Below are 17,592 nucleotides of genomic sequence, written 5' to 3' on the forward strand. Positions count from 1 at the left end.
TTAGACTGTCATAGCTACAGCGCAGCCGCTGCTATGTGGATGAAGAAGGTAGCATCTTTGTCTTATTTCTTTTCTTTTATTCCAGGACATCTGCACAGGGGCAGAATTAAGGTAGTTTGGGTGCTTTGTTTGAGAATTGCAAATGTAATGCTGCATTTTTCATATTTCTAACATCTGAACTTTTTTTTTTTTTTACCTTTAATCTTTTTGAAAATAAAATGCTCCTCTGTGAAGAATATGTGCTTGTAACCTTAACTTCACTTAACAGAGGTTTATATTGCATGATGGGAACATCTTACCATTTCAGTAATGTATTGGAGAGGCACAGAAGCCTTAGGGAAAATCACTGCCTCTCTCCTGCCCCAGCCGTGGCTCACACAAGTTCCCAAGGGGATGTTTGCTGCTGAGGTGTTGAGGGTGAGTGTGGGCAGCAACCTCCCACCTCTGGACATCAGGAAGAACTGAAGAGCAGGGAATTACTTGGGTAAAGACCGCTGAGTGAGTCTGATGGGGTTTTTGGGGACACATTGTTAGCACAATCTGGTCTGAGCACCCAATCTCTGACTCTCTTCCCAGCAGGACCTTGTCGGTTTTATCTTCTGCCATTTAAGATGCCTGAGCTTTTAGAGAGTGTATATGAGTAAGGAAACTTTTGGCTGGGATATTGAAGCTCCAAGGAGCAGAGAAGGCAGTGATCTCTGCCAAGTGCATTAGTAAGGAACATTAAAGAAAACACCAGGTGGTGGGTTGTAGAGAAATTGGATTATGTGCCCCTGGCCTTTAGTCCTGACCACAGTGAATTCAGTAACTGCTCAGCCACAGGTTTTGTGTTGTTCCTGGTTACTGTACGTGCTTGCCAAACCCTGACAGTCAGTCTGGGCACTGGCCCTTAGAGCGTATTTCAGCTATTGGTGAACCGTTGGAGACTGGGAACAGAAATGAAAGGGCAAGAACTCTTCAGACCAGAATCCCTCCTCTTGGAAAATTGGCATACTTGTTTTTTGTGATTTGATGGAGTTGTACAATATTGTTTTTGCCAGGCTGTGCTCTGCTTGCCCCTGCAAGAGACTCTCCTTGGTGACTGGCTCTCTTTCTTCCTCATCACAGACTGCTCTATGGACCTGCAGTGCCTCCCAGCTCCTGTGGCCACCTCCATCCCTGTGAGCGAGGGGCTGGGCCCTTTGCCCTCTGACTCAGATGCAAAGGGCTTGCCTACCTCACTCCCTGCTGCCAGCTTGCTTCTGTCTCCAGACTGCGTGTCCTTGCCAGTGCCTGAGAGTGTGGAGGACTTCACAGATGGGGACATCATTGGGGAAGAACTGGACTCCCTCCTGGACTCGCTCGCTGAAGGGTCACCATACCCTCTAGTAAGAGTGGGTGCTGCATGGGTCCCCTGCTTCTTGTTCCAAATAGGTCATTGGAGCATGTGGATATGTGTGCTGCCTCTCTCCCTCTTTCTGTCATTCTTTCTTCCTAGCTCTTCCTCTGGCAAAACTCATTCCTTCCTTCTTTCCTTTATTTCTGCAACTGGCTTGTGAGTATCTTAGGAGCCCACCTCCAAGCCTGCTTTGCTCCTCAAAAGGTACCCAAGATAGCCTTCCCCTGCCATCATCTTCCCCTTGGCTTCTGGTGTCTATGGAGTTGAAGCAGGCCTGAAGGTAGAAATGAGTGTGCTGAAGCAGGAATGATGGGTATATTTTATACAGTGGGCATGCTCTAATCTCCTTGTATTATGTGCAGGCTGCATTCAGCCTAAGGTCTTTGAACAGGTCTGGGAGCTGCAGAGACAATCTATATTCATACTTATGTTGGTTTTTAGTTGCCATTCTTGATGATACTATGCGAGCTAACTTGAGTCTGGAAGCTATATAATCATATTCATGCAGGATGCCTCTTGAGCCAAAAAGCTCTGATGAGAGGTGCCACAAGTAATGGTTGTTACCCTAACCTCGGTGCTGTGTGCACTCAGCTGCACCGCTTCTCAGCCTGAGCTGGTTTAAGTGCCCTGCGCAGGGCTGTGCCTTGCAGGCTGATGAGCTGGGGTAGTCTCCTCAGGGACCTTGGTCCAGACTGTGTGTGGTGTAGATAGACTGGAAGGTCTGTGGGAACTCTGCAGGTGGATGGAGCTGCCAGGTACCCTTTTGCTTCAGATGATACAGCATGCACTTGAGTGGGAGTCTGTTGCTCTCTGTGTTCACTCATTCTCTGCTCCTCATTCCTAATGTGCTGTTTATCCTCTCCCTTCCCAATTCCCCAAAGTCTCTGGTCCAGGGCACTATTCCTACCAACCTGCCAACGGAGATGCCCCAGCTGATCCCTGTGTTTCCGGGGGGAACTCCGCTGCTGCCCCCAGTCGTGACAGCCAGCATCCCTGTCTCCACCCCCCTGCCACCTGCTTCTTTTGGCCTGGTGATGGATCCCACCAAGCAGCTCTCCTCCTCCTCTGTCCTGGATGCCTTCGAGGCCCCACCAGGAGGAAGTGCCAGCTCCACCTTAGATTCACTGGATTCCCTGGATCTGCTCCCCTACACAGACTCACGGCTCGATACCCTGGACTCCTTTGGGACAAGCAGAGGGTCACTGGATGCATTGGATTCCTTTGCTATTGGTAGGTGTGGGGCTGATGGGGTTTTGTGCTGCTTTAGCTGTGAACACATGCCATAATTATTTCCTTCAGTGCCGAGGACATCTGTTGTATAGCTCTTGTCTGTCAGTGCTACAGAACAGGAGTATAAATGTAGGAGAGGGCAGGGAATTGTCTTGGACAGAGCAGCTGAATATGTCTACCTCGAGTAATGAGAAAGGCTGTAGGTGTGTGATCCCAGAAAATCAGTATGTGCATGGTGTGAAATCTCAAGAGGAGAGAAACACAAAGATGTGTAATGATGAGCAATGATACCTAAACCTGGCTTGGTGTCCAGGAGGCCTCCATTGGCACAGTTTGCTAGACTATAACATGATTCCTTTATCCTCCCCAATATCTTTATGGCACTTTGGGCCAAATGAGAAAAATCCTGGTAATCGTTTTAGGTAATATAGGACCTCGTTGCACTGGGCAGAATGGTAGAGGCCAAGGTAGGTCTGTCCCATCTCTGGATTCAGGGCAGTGAGTGTCCTGTTGCATGGGGCACTGCACTCTCATGTCACAAGGAGCAAAGCTGTGGAGGATGGTGGGCAAAGAGTAAGTCCCTCCTGTCCCAGGAGGGAAGGCAGGCTTCTTCTTGGCTAACTTGTCCCCAGTATTGCAGTATGTTGGCAGCAAAAATATTTTGAGAAGAGCAGAAATTGGCGGGTCAGCACTTCAGCATTCAGATTCACCTCAGCATTGGGCTACTTTGGAGTTGCCACCTTGGAAATGCCAGCACTCAGTAGCACAGAGTAGGGTTTGGGTGACAAGAAGGCCTTTCCTGGAGTTTTTCCAAGACTTAGGCAGGTGGTTTAGGGAAAAAGTATTAAAATGTTATGAAATAAATAAAGCAAATGGATTTAGTAAGCATTTGTTTTTCTTTTTGTGAGCAGAACTGCTCTGAAAGTGAAATTATTGGTTTTGTTTTGTGGGGCTCTTTTCCCCTTCTTTTGCTCAGAAGAAACTAGCCCTCAGGAACTGCGACACCTACCTGGCAGCCAAAAACCATCCCCCGTGGTGAGTGAGACGCTCCCCCGTGCTGATGTCCCAAGGTGCTCTGGAGCCAAGGTAGTAGTGACTTGGGTGATAGAGGTAATTTGGGCCCCTCTTCTTAACCTGTCCCAGTGAGTTGCCTCCCACGTTGTGGCAAGGCAGGTAAAGATTTCCCCAGAGTCAATAGGAAGGTATTTGTTCCATCTTCATTTTTATTTGCAGCTCTGCATCTTGCTAAGGTAAACATGGTGTGTGACCTAGGTTGTAGGGTCAACAGGAGATCACGGAGGCCAGTGTCCCATTACATCTGGCAGCTGCATAACACTGAAGGGTGGGGCAGAGCAAACCCGCATTGTCCTCAGACTACTGAGGTTCTTTGCTCCTCTCTGCCCCTGTCAGGAGGCTTTTCCAGATACACTGTTCTGCCAGTCTCCCATGTCTCCAGTCCTGGAGAACAGGGGCAGGGTTATCTATGGTTAGCAAATTTGGAACAAAAATTATTCTTAAGTTCCTGTTATCTGCTAGCCCTGTTAACATCAATGTGAAGCAAACTCTCTGTCCTCAGATCTGCTCCCTAAAGACTCACTGATAAGCGTTTTGGTTTTTTCCCATGTTGGGGTAGATAGACTTGATTTGAGAGTCTTCCAATGCAGAGTTGGTTGTGGTGAAAGAAATGGGAAGGAGTGAGGGGGGCATTTTGTTCTGTAGCTCGTGATAGAAAACTGAGGTCCCTTACCAAGGAAGAAAGAAGACTGTCTTTGAAATAAACATACCGTATGGTTTCTTGGAAAAAATTGCATGCAGCTCTTTTGGAAATGTCATGTCAGATGTGAACATTTTGATGAGGCAGAAAATGAGGAAGGTTTTTGAGAGACTGGAATGGGGCAGGGGGTTAGAGTGGTTTCTTACCCATGTGGTGGCAGAGCTGCAAAGAGGGGTATGTGTGCTTTTGCTCAGGTCAGTCTTGGTGGAGTGAGTCACCCAGCTGTGCCCAAGGTCACCGAGCACCTGCTGTCCCAGCCGGAACCAGTTATGCCCAACACAGCCCTGCTGGTGAAGAACCCCCTGGCATCTACTCATGTCTTCAAACAAGCCTGTCATATCTGCTACCCCAAAACAGGTGATGCATTTGCTCTGCCACCCAGAGCACTGGCCCAGGCTGGGGTTTGCCTTTCCCTGGCTTGATGGGGTTATTCTCTCCTGCAGGGCCCAAAGCTGGTGATTACACCTATCGGGAGGGCTTGGAGCACAAGTGCAAGCGGGACATCCTGCTGGGCAGGCTGAAGAACTCAGAAGACAAGAGCTGGAAAAGGATCCGTCCTCGCCCAACGAAAACCAACTTTGTAGGATCCTATTACCTGTGCAAAGGTGATCTGGAGGGGATAGGGCTGTTGATGGTTGGGAAGGGTCTGTTCAGTTTGTGCCAGGGGAGTTTGGGAGGGGACTTCCAGTTGGTATTGCCTGCTGTCTTTTGGGTCTTCCTGTCCCATCAGTAGCCTATGGACTGGGAGGCTCAGTACAATGAAAGGCAATGAGCTCTCGTGCTGTGGAGAGCAGACCGCTTTTAAGTAGTGGACTAGAAGAACTGCAAAGGCATAGTGAGGTACCGTGCACAGCCAAGCGCTCAGAGCTGCCCTGTTGACATGGGCTTTGCTGAGAACGCTGCCTCCTGTACATGCGCGTGCGTGCTTAAGTCCCACTCCACCCAGCAGCTCCATGGCAGGGTTGTGGTTCTGCCTAGGGAAAAGCTCTCTCTGCCTGCCTCTCCAGCCCATCCCTCTAAAAGTGCAGGCAATGTGACCAGACGGGTCCCTGAGGACACGTCATTACAAAGTACCTAATGAGGTGGGGAGATTGCAAGAGCCAAGATAACAGGGCTCCTTAGCGCTGGGCTGCTAGAACTTAATCTGAATTGGCTGTAAAAGGGGTTGGTTAAATCATTGTCTGTCTCTGGCCAGGCGCTAAAATAAAGTAGACTCCATTTTGAGACAGTCTCCACAATAGATTGTATTACTTTAGATTGTTGAGATTGTCACCATTTAGTAGTTTGCATAAACTTTTCTGAATGCCTTGGTATAGACAAACCTGGGGGGAGATGTCTTTTCTTTTTTTTAACTCTGTGTTTTCTTGCTTTCAGCTCCTTGTGAGGTGTGGGCAGTGGGAGGAGATGAGAGAGAGTTTAGTTTCTGACTGGGCCGCCCTCCCTGTGTGGTGGTGTGTGCTGTTTGTTGCTTTGTAGATATGCTTAACAAGCAGGACTGTAAGTACGGGGATAACTGCACCTTCGCGTACCACCAGGAAGAGATCGACGTGTGGACGGAGGAGAGGAAGGGGACCCTCAATCGTGACCTCCTCTTTGACCCGCTAGGTGGGATCAAGCAGAGCAGCCTCACCATTGCCAAGCTCCTCAAGGAACATCAGGGCATCTTCACCTTCCTTTGTGAGGTACAGAGCTGGTGGGAGGGAGCAGGCACCCTTCGTCATCTCCTCAGTATGTGTCTGGACCACTGACATGTTGATAGTTGCCATCATGGAAACATGGTAGGATGACTCACCCAACTAGAGTGCTGCAATGGATGGCTATAAACTATTCAGGAAGGATAGGCAAGGAAGGAGAAGCAGTGGGGTAGCCCTCTATGTTAGGGAGTGTTTTGACTATCTAGACCTTGATGATGGTGATGATATGGTTATGGGTAAGAGTCAGCGGGAAAACCAAGAAAGTAGTTATCGTGGTGGGAGTCTGTTACAGACCACCCAACCAGGATGCAGAGCCAGACAAAATGTTCTATTAGCAGCTGGGATAAGTATCACAATTGCAAGCCCTTGTTCTCACGGGGAACTTTAACTTACCAGGTGTTTGTTGGAAATACAGTGGAGAGGTAACAATCTAGGAGGTTCCTGGAGTGTGTGGAAGATAACTGCCTGACACAGCTGGCGAGGGAGCCTGTTAGGGAAGGCGCCCCGCTGGACCTGTTGTTTGTGAACAGAGAAGGACTTGTGGGTGATGGGATGGCTGGAGGCCGTCTTGGGCAGAGTGAGTTTTCAGTGCTTGGAGAAGTGTGGGTGGGGGTCAGCAGTACTGCTGCCTTAGAATTCCAGAGGGCAGACTCTGGCCCGTTTAAAAGCCTGATTGACAGAATCCCTTGGGAGGCAGTCCTGAAGGGCAAAGGAGTCCAGGAAGGCTGGACGTTTTTCAGGAAGGAAATCTTAAAGGCACAGGAGCAGGCCATCCCCATGTGCCAGAAGACAAGCTGGTGGGGAAGACCAGCCTGGCTGAACAGAGAGCTTCTGCTGGAACTCAGGAAAAAAAGGAGAGTTTATGACCATTGGAAGAAAGGGCAGGCAACTCAGGGGGGCTACAGAAGTGTTGCGAGGTTATGCAGGGAGAAAATTAGAAGGGCCAAAACCCAACTAGAACTTAATCTGGCTACTGCTGTAAAAGGCAATTAAAAATGTTTCTCTAAATGTTAGCAACAGAAGGAGGGCTAAGGAGAATCTCCGGCCTTTATTGGATGCAGGAGCAAACGTTGACAAAGGATGAGGAAAAAGCTGAGGTATGTAATGCCTTCTTTGCCTCAGTCTTTAACAGTAAGACCAGTTGTTCTCTGGGTACTCAGCCCCCTGGGCTGGAAGGCAAGGCTGGGGAGCAGAATGAAGCCCCCATAACCCAAGGGGAAATGGTCAGCAACCTGCTACACCACTTAGGCACACACAGGTCTATGGGGCTGGATGGGATGTACCCGAGGGTACTGAGGGAGCTGGTGGAAGTGCTCACCAAGCCGCTTTCCATCATTTATCAGCAGTCCTGGCTAACCAGGGAGGTCCCAGTCAAATGGAAGTTAGCAAATGAGACTCCCATCTACATAAAGGGCTGGAAGAAGGATCCAGGGAACTACAGGCCTGTCAGCCTGGCCTCAGTGCCATGGAAAGTTATGGAGCAGATCATCTTGAGTGCCACCACGCAGCATGTATGGGACAACCAGGCAACTGGGCCCAGCCAGCATGGGTTTATGAAAGACAGGTCCTGCCTGACTAACCTGATCTCCTTCTGTGACAAAGTGACCCACTTAGTGAGTGTGGGAAATGCTGTGGATGTTGTCTGCATAGGCCTTAGTAAAGCCTTTGACACGGTTTCTCGCAGTATTCTACTGGAGAAACTGGCTGGTCATGGCTTGGATGGGCCTGTGCTTTGCTGGGTAAAACATGGGCTGGACAGCTGGGCATGAAGGGTGGAGGTGAATGGAGTTAAATGCAGTTGGCAGCCAGTTGCAAGTGGGGCTCCCCAGGGCTCAGAATCGGGGCAAGTCCTGTTTAATGTCTTTATCAATTATCTGGGTGAGGAGATCAAGTGCACCCTCAGTAAGTTTGCAGATGACACCAAGTTGGGGGTGAGTGTTGATCTGCTTGAGGCAAGGAAGGCTCTACAGAGGAATCCGAACAGGCTGAATCCATGGGCCAATTGTACAAGGTTCAACAGAGCCAAATGCTGGGTCCTGCACTTGGGTCACAACAACCCCACGCAGTGCTACAGGCTTGGGGAAGAGTGTTAGGAAAGGACCTGGGGGTGCTGGCTGACAGCTAGCCGAATGTGAGCTGGCATTGTGCCCAGGTGGCCAAGAAGGCCAGTAGCATCCTGGCTTGTATCCAAAACAGTGTGGCCAGCAGGACAAGGGAAGTGATTGTCCCCCTGTACACTGGTGAGACCACACCTTGAATCCTGTGTTCAGTTTTGGGCCCCTCAATTCAAGAGGGACATATTGGTGCTGGAGCATGACCAGAGAAGGGCAACAAAGCTGGTGAAGTGTCTAGAGAACAAGCCTTGTGAGGAACAGCTGAGGGAACTGGGGTTGTTTAGACTGGAGAAAAGGAGGCTCAAGGGAGGCCTTATTGCTCTCTACAAGGTGTCAGTCTTTGCTCCCAGGTTACAAGTGGTAGGACAAGAGGAAATGGCCTGAAGTTGCACCAAGGGAGGTTTAGATTGGGTATTAGGAAAATTTTCTTCATTGAAAGGGTCGTCAGGCATTGGAACAGGCTGCCCAAGGAAGAGGTCGAGTCACCATCCCTGTAGGTATTTAGAAGATGTGTAGACGTGGTGCTTAGGGACATGGTTTGGTGGTGGACTTGGCAGTCCTGGGTTAACAGCTGGACTCGATGATCTTAAAGGTCTTTTCCAACCTAAACAATTCTATGATTCTGTATGTCCCAGCCAGTGCCCTGCTCCCAGAAGGGCAGTGAGCAGTGGATGCAACTGTGTAGGAGAAAGGAGAGGTAGTTCTCCTCCTTAGCCTTGCAGCTGAACCAGGTGTACACAGCCTCATGGGATCACCTGTCTCTTCCTCTGTCTTGACATGTTGCTTTGAATTGTAATTTAGCCCCAGCTACTTTAGAAATCAGAACCCCATAATGCAGTGAATTCCCACTTGATGTCTGTGCTGAGCCAGAGTTGGGGGTGAAGGATTGGCTCATATCATTTTAATGCTGTGCAGCAGAGTTCCCTGCACTGGCAGTACATGTAAAGAGACATGTTCTTTGCTGTGAACTGGCTGTTCTTTTATTTCTCCCCATCATTTCCCCCTTGTTCTTGCTCAGTTGACTAACTGGGAAAGAATATGTGGCTCTGACCAGTCTTTTTCCAACCACAATGGAAAATACTGTTGAGAATAAGCCAAAAAATGTTGTCCGGAAGCTTTTAAAAAAATGCACTTGCTTAATTTTAAAGCCCTACCGCAGAGTTTTCACCAGGCTTCTTCTAACTTTGAACATTAAAATAGGCTGGCTCTGGTTCTTCTTCTCATTCCAAGTGAAGTGGCTCTGGTTCACTGCTCTCTAAGATTTTCCCAGTATGCTAATTCTTCTCTTCTCAGATTTGCTTTGACAGCAAACCCCGGATTATCAGCAAAGGGACCAAGGACACACCATCTGTCTGCTCCAACCTTTCTGCCAAACACAGTTTCCATGACAACAAGTGAGTGAATTTTTTTTGTGCTAATGGGAACAGTCTCTCACAAGTCCACCCAGTTTAACTCCAGGGCCCCGGTCTCTTTCTTTCTTCCCCATGGGTTCTAATCATAGGGCAGCTCAATGCATGACAAATAGTACTGTGTGCTTCACCCTGCATGTTTGCTCCTGGGGCTGAGGGATTTCAGGCATCAGCAAAGCCCTTTGGAGTCAGCCTAATTTTTCCATTGACTTAATTTGCCTTTCAGTTTGGCCTTTACATAAAGGTCAAACCAAAGATTCTCTAGCTCAGGATCCTGCTTCTGACTGGCTGGTAATGAATGTTTGGGAAAACAAGTATAAGAAACATGTCAAGTACACAGTAATACAACCCCTTCTGGTTACTGGCAACCTGGGACTTAGGAACTTGCTGAGCCAGAGGAGCTGGTATCTTTGCTGCATATTTTGAAATGTGTCTGATCTCTGAACTTAAGCAGAGCATCACCCATGGGCTGAGGAGATTGAAAATACCTACCTAGGGTTGATAGGGTGGGAGGGCAGGGGTCTGGTTTTCCCAGGGGGAGTCTGCCTCTCCCAGAGTTGATTTTCTGTGTCCTTTACCTGCCCAATCAAACGTCTGAAAGTCACATGTAAGGGGGAGGGGGTGAAGATTTGATCCTCTGGTGCTTCATATTTCTCTGGCCTGGCTGCAGGTGTCTGGTCCACATTGTACGTTCCACCTCCCTGAAATACTCCAAGATCCGCCAGTTCCAGGAGCACTTCCAGTTTGATGTGTGCCGACATGAGGTGCGTTATGGCTGCCTGCGTGAGGACAGCTGCCACTTTGCTCATAGTTTCATCGAGCTCAAGGTCTGGCTGCTGCAGCAATATTCAGGTGAGTGTGACTTGGTGCAGGACTTGTGATGTTTCACCAGTGTACCCAGGGCTAGTTGAGAGGGGAAGAGGGTGATCTGGCAGAACTGAGAAGTTGTCAGTCACTTGTGCATGTACTTAGTCTGACTCCTCAGGGACTCAGAAAAGAGGACCAAGGTGTTCTGTGAGATGACTTGTCCCTTGTCCCTTTAGATGTGCTATTGCAATTTGCAGACCAAGAAGCCTTTCCCTTGGGACCAGCTGCATAAGTTGAAATGATTATTAGGAAGGGCTGAACCCCCAGAGGTGTTCTGGTGTTTAAATCCTGTGCAACACCCTAAGTAGCAATTGGATGTCTGAGTGAGTGTCTGGTGCAGTACGAATGGCAGCATGTGCAGGTGACAAAGCAGTTATATAAAGGAAGGCTGTGCATCTCCAGTTTCTCAAAACAAATTCACCAAAAATGGGAAATGGCAAGATACCTGGTGTCTCCCAAAAAGGCTTTTTTGACATGCCTCTGAAGAGGCTATTTGCAGAAATTAATATTCACAGCACTCACGTAATGACACTGCCACATCTGGCACTTTCAGCCTCTCTCTCTCTCTCTCTCTCTCTCTGACATGTTGGGGGTTTTTTCTTGCTGTTCTCCTGTTAACTGAGTGGATGATGGTACACCCACAATGCTACCTACATCTTTTTTCACCACAGGTCTTGTTTAGTGCAGGACCTAGCCCAGTAATGGGAGTACTTTAGAGAAGAAACATGGATGATTATGGATGTTTCTCACCATTTTTTGATATAATTGGGGGCAACTTCTTTAATCTGTTGTTCAAGCTCTTGTCACTGTTGTTCAGTGCAGTCCTTGGCCTTGGCTTGGCTCATGAAAGACAGTGATGAACAAGTAGCACGCTGTGCCAACCATCTTTTATTCTTCCCATTTGGCCTCACTTGTGGCTGCAGGAAATTAAAAAATTACACCACCAGAGATTCTAAGACAGCATGTTGCCTGTGAGCCATAGGCCATCATTGCTGCCCTGCATGCTTGTGGTCTTGCCCATAGTACTCTGAGCACTCTAATATTCAAGCATTTTGCTCTTTTCCCCGCCCCATGGTTGATTTATTTTTGTTGGTGATTTTTTTAGAAAAAGTTTCTTTGCTCCCTCCTTCCCTCTCTCTATTCCTTCCTTTTCAGCCTGTAGAAGACATCATTAGATTTTTGCTTCTTGCCTTCTTTACTTGAAGAAGTGATTTCCAGAGGGGAAGGTAGGGAGATGAAACAAGCCATTAGTTTAGCTGCAGAGGTGATCTTTAAGCCTTGTGCTTATTCCCATCTTCTCCAACAATGGGAGAGCCATCACCTTTTTGGTTTTTTTCTGCAGGGCTGTATATATAAGCCTGCTTTCTGCATGAGTTTGCCTTCCTGGAGTGGTAGTTTATTACCTCTCTTAAGTGTAGCCCTCATTATGGAAACAGAGATGAAAGGTAGTCGTCTCCATTCTTTGGGAATGCTTTAGCTTTGGAGCAGAGAGTTTGATGTGGGCACCATTTGCTTGGCAAGAATAGGAAAGAGGCATCATTCCTAGCAGCTTGCATTTGAAACTGGTGGGCTGTTGCATTTCACAGCCATCTGAGCTTTTACAGAGCTTGTGGCTTTGTTCATGGGGATAAAGGATTGTATTAGTGGAGTAAAGGTTCCCAAGATCTGAAAATGTGGACAGGCAGGACTGTTTTCTTGTGCAATGTGCCTTTTCACAGACATATCTTGCTGTCTTCTTCCATCAGTGGAAATCACAGAGTCTTTGTCCTCACTAATGATGTTGCAAAAGAGGCCAAAATATTATAAGTAACCAGCACATGGGCCTTTTGGTTCACAGATCATCTCTTTGGGACAGATCATGCTTTGGAGAGCTGGTGTATTGGAAGACATCCTTTCATATTTGGGAGGTGGTTTTTTTTCACAACCACTATATTTCTACACCATATTGTTGAGTTAGTTCAGATTTCTGGGACTGGAAGTAGGCAGTCACTTGCAACAAATTTTGTTTGAAATTCAGTCTTTTGACAAGAGCTGTATATGTTTCTCCCATTGGACCTGTACCCTGAGGGTCACAGTGCAGAATGGAGAAGATGGGAGCTGCTTCAGCCCTTTCTTTGCCAGGTCCAGTGTAGCATGTTAACTTTTTGCTGTGGCTTTCTCTAGCTTTATAGTTTTTTTGTCCTCAAAATACAGGTCAGTGTTGTGTCCAGTCCTAGAATACTTGGACACTGAAGAGGGAGTTGCAGTTTTTCTAACTCTCTTCTCTTGGCCAAAGCAGGGTAGCTCAGTCCTGTCTCCTTTTGTTCCCAGGAATGACCCATGAAGATATTGTGCAGGAATCGAAGAAGTACTGGCAGCAGATGGAGGCACATGCCAGCAAACCAGCCAACAGCATGGTAAGTAAGGTGCATCTAGAGCTTGCAGCCCGATTTTGCTCCCAACTTTTCCAGCATTTTCTCTGTTTTCTTCCCACTGCTGTGCCTGACAGGTCTCATGCAGACCAGGCTGGCCATTGGGGAGGAGGACAGCTGAGAGCTTTCCTGGCTGCAGTGCTAGCGATGAACTTTGTGCCTTGTTTTGCAGCATTGTTACCTGCTCTGTTCAGTGGTGGGGTGAAGCCTTCAGAGCAGGGAGAGCAATGTCCAGAGAATGGTACTGCCTGCCACACCTTGCTAGTGAAATCGGAGACTTTGGGGACCATGGCCACACAGAATGGGGACCAAAGGTGTCCTGCTGCCCTTTAGTGGCCAAGGGACGATACGGCAGTTTGAAGGACTAAGAAATGACTCATGGCCCATAGGACTGCTCTAAACTCAGGAGCGCATGGAGCTTGCAACTCAGGTGCTCTTGAGGCTGGGCAGAGATCTTAGTGGAGCTTTGCCAGGAGGAGGCTGTGAGCTTTGCCTCTCTTTGTGCCACATGTCTCTCATTGTGAGAGAAGGTGCCTCTGGCTGCACCCTCCAAAACTGCTAAGACCTTTTTCTGGAGAGGTATGTCAGAAGCAAAGAGCGTCTTTTGGTCTGCTTTATTCCATCCTGTTGGCTACGAGTGGTGCTGCCTTATCCTTTTTTTAACCCCAAGAGGCTATTCTGTTCTGTAGGAGTGGAGCCCACACAGTGAGGACGATTCCCAGCCCAGCCTTGAGGTTGAACTAAAGTAGTTTTACCATTAGAACAGCGAGTATTTTGTTCTTTAATTACTTTCAGAAAATATGTCTGATGAGATGAGAAACTTCATGTCTCCTAGCAAGCTCTCAGATGTAGGAGCGATTCTCTCCCCTGCAAAATGGTGGGGAAATGGTTGTGAAACCCTTTTGTTCCCACATGACAGCTTGCTTTCCCCTTGTGGAGGCCTGAGCTCGCCACCCCTTGGCCTGTGCCTTACTGTCACAGATAGTTCACCTTTATCTGGAACCTCTCATCCAGGAGTGCCTCTGCAGAGAACAGCACTGGGTGCAGCCTGTGAACACCCTGCAGGGAGGTGTTTTATAGGAAAGGGATCTGAGTCACTCACATAGTGTGTAGCAGCTTTTTTTGGCTAGGTTATGGGCCAGCAGAAGTTTTCTGAAGGCTGTAGGGCACTGATGCTGGGGAAAAGCAGGTCTGGTGGGTATGGGTTAGTCCAACAGAAATGATACATGTGACTGCACTGGTGCTTGCAGTGGGTTCTGTATCCACCTATGTACTGGTTATGCTGCCTGAGATGCAGTCATCTTTGAGGGAATTGTCAGCAACATACCTGTGCAGCCTGTTCTGCTGTTGTGGTCTGAAATGGTTGGGGAAGAAGAATGGGAGGCCACAGTCCAGAGTAACCAAGGTCTCTAGGTCCCAAAGCTGCCTGACTTGCTTAAGGAATATGTTCTAGCATCTCAGGAAACTGAAAGGACAAATTTTGACAGCCTGTATTATAGAAGAAGTGAGCATGGGTGATCTGAATTGTCCCTGCAGACAGAGCTGGCTATGTTCTGTTGTTCTGTTTCTACCTGGTGTGGAGACAGAGGCAGCTGCCTGCATCTCCACAGCGGAGGAAACTAAGTGCCAAATCTGCAGCAGTTTGTGACAGTAGTTGGATTTATATCGGCAATCCCCGCTCCATGGATAGCGAAGTCTAGTGACTGGTTCTGTCCTGCTTGCTGTGGATCTGCCTGCATTTTCCAGAAAGCTCTGTCTTGCTGTTCTTTGTGCATAATTTGGCAATAAAAAAAAGAGAGATGGACAGCTGTTTTCCTGTAAGCCTTGCAGCTTCAAATACACCATTGTCTGGAGGTGCTGCTGTTGGAAGAACATGTTGCTCAGCAGGCATGGTCAGAGCGTGTCCTCTGAAGCAAGTGGGATCTGGGTGCTGGGCATGAGTTTTGTTTCTGGCCATTGGGGCTTGCGGGGGCAGAGGGTCAGGAAAAGAAATGCCAGCATCTGCTACATCAGCTGACTGGGGATGGGCAGAGAGCTACAGTTTCTGGCCACTGTGAGCAGTGTTGGGGCTAATGGCCAATGGCAAAGTCTGGTTATGCCCTACAAATGCCTGTCACAGAGCAGGACTGCACCCTCCACCCTTCCAGGGCATCATTTTGTGCAGAGGCAAAGCAGCAGCCTTGTTGGTACAGTCAGAAAGTGCCTACCAGTGGCATCATCAGTTGTCTGTAGGGATTGGCCGCCTGGCACTGGTACCATGCAGAGAGACAGTCAAGTTGGTCAGATGCGTGTGTTTGCAATAGCAAACCATGACTTTGGCATGAGCCCGTACTGAGCCAGAGGGCTGTGCTCTGGGATGAGACACTGGCTTGCTGCCGAAGACCCCGGGGGCAGGACTAACGTATCAGTTGAGAGATGTTTACTTTTGCCATTATTTTCTCCCATCCAAGCAGGCTAACGTGACTCAGTTTTCTCAGCGTCCTTCCAGCTTTCGAAGTTGGCTGCCTGGCAAAGACAACTTCCCAGGAGTGCTGTAAAAGCAGACCCCTCCTTCCCACCATCCCATGTGATCCACACTCACCCCAGCGCCCTCTGGTCACTGGAAGCAAAGTTGGTCCCAGGGATTTCGCTGCAGTTTTGTCACACAGTTGGCATCTGGGGCTTTCTAGCTGTGGAGAAAAGAGGCAGGCAGCATACAGGGACCCAGCAGCTGTGATGATGCAGGTCAGGAGACTTAGCAAGAAGCAGAAGATGTACTGCTTGCTAAATACCTGCCAGGTATCTCACACTTGGCCCCACAAATTTGGTCCCGTGGAGGCTGCTGTAGGAGTAGACCCAGTGGCTGCAGATTGAAGAGGCAGTCAGCAGGGAGGCTGTTTTAGGTAGCTGGGTGTCCTCCCATTGCATCCCTAGGAACTGATGTGGTTTAGCCCTTGTTTTTTGTGGGTTTTGAGGACTATTCTGCTTTTACTCCACTAGGCAGCTGCAGAACCTCTATAAAACTGGCCTCAGAATTAACAATTTAAGCATGGAGAGAAAGGGAAAGTCTCTAATAAGGGGTACTTGCACAGCTGACTTGGTTAGGTGGCTGAGAAACCTGGGGTCCTCATATAGTCTCCTGAGGCACATGGCTTCTCCAGAGAGCATTTCAGTATCACTGAGAGGGGTTCCTGAAGTTGGGAGACATGAGTGGCCGTACTGGGGCTGTTGCTTTCTGCAAAGCCTGAAGTGGAGAGCTGTTGTGCCAAAGACTGTTGTTTGTTTGGTTGCCATAGTGCGTAGCTAACACTATATTGCCTGGCTTCATAGCAAGGGGTGGTGCCACAGCCCGAGGCACTTTTGCCTGGCTTTGTCTACTAGAGCCTCATGTGATATAATTTCCACACTGTTGGTTATCAGCAGCCTGCCAGGTATGTGTCTTGCCTTTACAAATACAGCCATGTAGCAGCAACAGCAGCAGCTTTGATTTTTTGATTGGCTCGTGATTCCCTGGGAACATACATGCCCACTGGATTGACCAGCAGTTTTCATGACTGATGAGAAGTGCACAGGGCTTCTTTTGGTTAAGATTTTGTGGGGAAAGCAGCCCAGATCACCGGAATTACCTGAGAAACAAACATTTTCTTTATCTCTGATCTATTGTGCCTTCTGGAGCCACTCAGATTTTATTTTTGCTGCATCAGTAGATTTGAGCCAAGCTTCCTGGCTGTGCTGAGAGATCTGTCGCCTGGAGGATTATGTGGCAGATAGCGTGGGGCTGATAAAAGGCAATGTGCCAGCAATACCATTTTGTTACCCTAGGCCTATAGGTTTGGTGGATCCGTGGTGAGCTGTAGCATAATTTCCTTTGGAGACCAAGTGGACATTAAAACTACTGTTTAAAGGCCACACGTGTGAAAGGGAGGCACCTTACTTCCTTCTGTGATATCCCAGGTCTCAACCCTGCTCATCCTGCAGCCGGCCACTTTGATGTGTTCTTGGTGGTCACCAGCACTGGCGAAAGCTGACAGATGAACAAGTCATGTGGCAGATGCCACCAGAAAGGCTGTCTTGCAGGCCAGTAGGTCAGAATTGCTGTTGCTTTTCAAGAGAGGTGATGGCTCTTTGGAAGGGTCCTTTTGCTGGGACATCCAGAGCAGTGATGGCCTCATAGTCAGCACAGGCAAAGGTCAGCTCTGAGGTCAGCTTTTCACAGTGATGGAGAACTTTTTGTCTCAGCTCTGCTTCTCCAAAGGAGTACGTCTGGAAGATGCAGAGTGGTAGTCCGTAGCTTACGTGGCGTTTCCTGGGAGATGCTTTGATTCTGCACTGCCTGCGCTTGCTGCTTTCCCTTTGCCAAGGGATGCACATACGGTCCATGCTACTTCTAATCAATCGCTGTCAGACGCCTGCTCCTTGGCGACATGGTTTGCCTGTCTGCTCACTGTTAAATGCTCAGGGTTAGAAATCAAGGCATGGCAGCTGGGATGGGCTGCTGATGTGGTTAGCAGTCAGAGAACTGTTTTACTGATACATGACCTTTGTGCTTCATGGCTGGCTCAGTGACCAGGGTGTTCTCTTGTACCCTCACATACTCCTGTGCCAAGGGCCACTGGTGTCCAGTCAGGTTTGCTTTTTGGCTTGGAAATGAACTGGAGACACCAGCCTCATGTCTTCCAATGGCGATATAGAATGCAAATGGCTTTCCAGAGATTTGCTCAGAAAACACAAGGCAG

The 17,592-nt window shown here is 48.5% G+C and overlaps 1 protein-coding gene across 12 annotated transcripts in view; it reads left to right on the plus strand.

The window, feature by feature from the left end:
• ZC3H7B (zinc finger CCCH-type containing 7B) overlaps positions 1-17,592 on the plus strand; it is a 52,623-nt gene that overhangs the window by 23,113 nt on the left and 11,918 nt on the right. For 4 of the 12 annotated variants that reach the window (XM_080393026.1, XM_080393031.1, XM_080393037.1 and 1 more), the window contains exons 9-17: positions 1,108-1,373; positions 2,260-2,608; positions 3,585-3,697; positions 4,577-4,739; positions 4,826-4,987; positions 5,859-6,064; positions 9,484-9,584; positions 10,270-10,451; positions 12,777-12,862. In XM_080393026.1, the coding sequence (XP_080249152.1) occupies positions 1,108-1,373; positions 2,260-2,608; positions 3,585-3,697; positions 4,577-4,739; positions 4,826-4,987; positions 5,859-6,064; positions 9,484-9,584; positions 10,270-10,451; positions 12,777-12,862 (1,628 nt within the window). The remainder of the gene's footprint in view (positions 1-1,107; positions 1,374-2,259; positions 2,609-3,584; positions 3,698-4,576; positions 4,740-4,825; positions 4,988-5,858; positions 6,065-9,483; positions 9,585-10,269; positions 10,452-12,776; positions 12,863-17,592) is intronic. The other 8 variants (XM_080393027.1, XM_080393032.1, XM_080393034.1 and 5 more) reach the window with 8 other exon arrangements.

This window comes from Falco punctatus (assembly GCF_963210335.1).
Source record: "Falco punctatus genome assembly, chromosome: 6".
Classification (NCBI taxonomy): Eukaryota; Metazoa; Chordata; class Aves; order Falconiformes; family Falconidae; genus Falco; species Falco punctatus.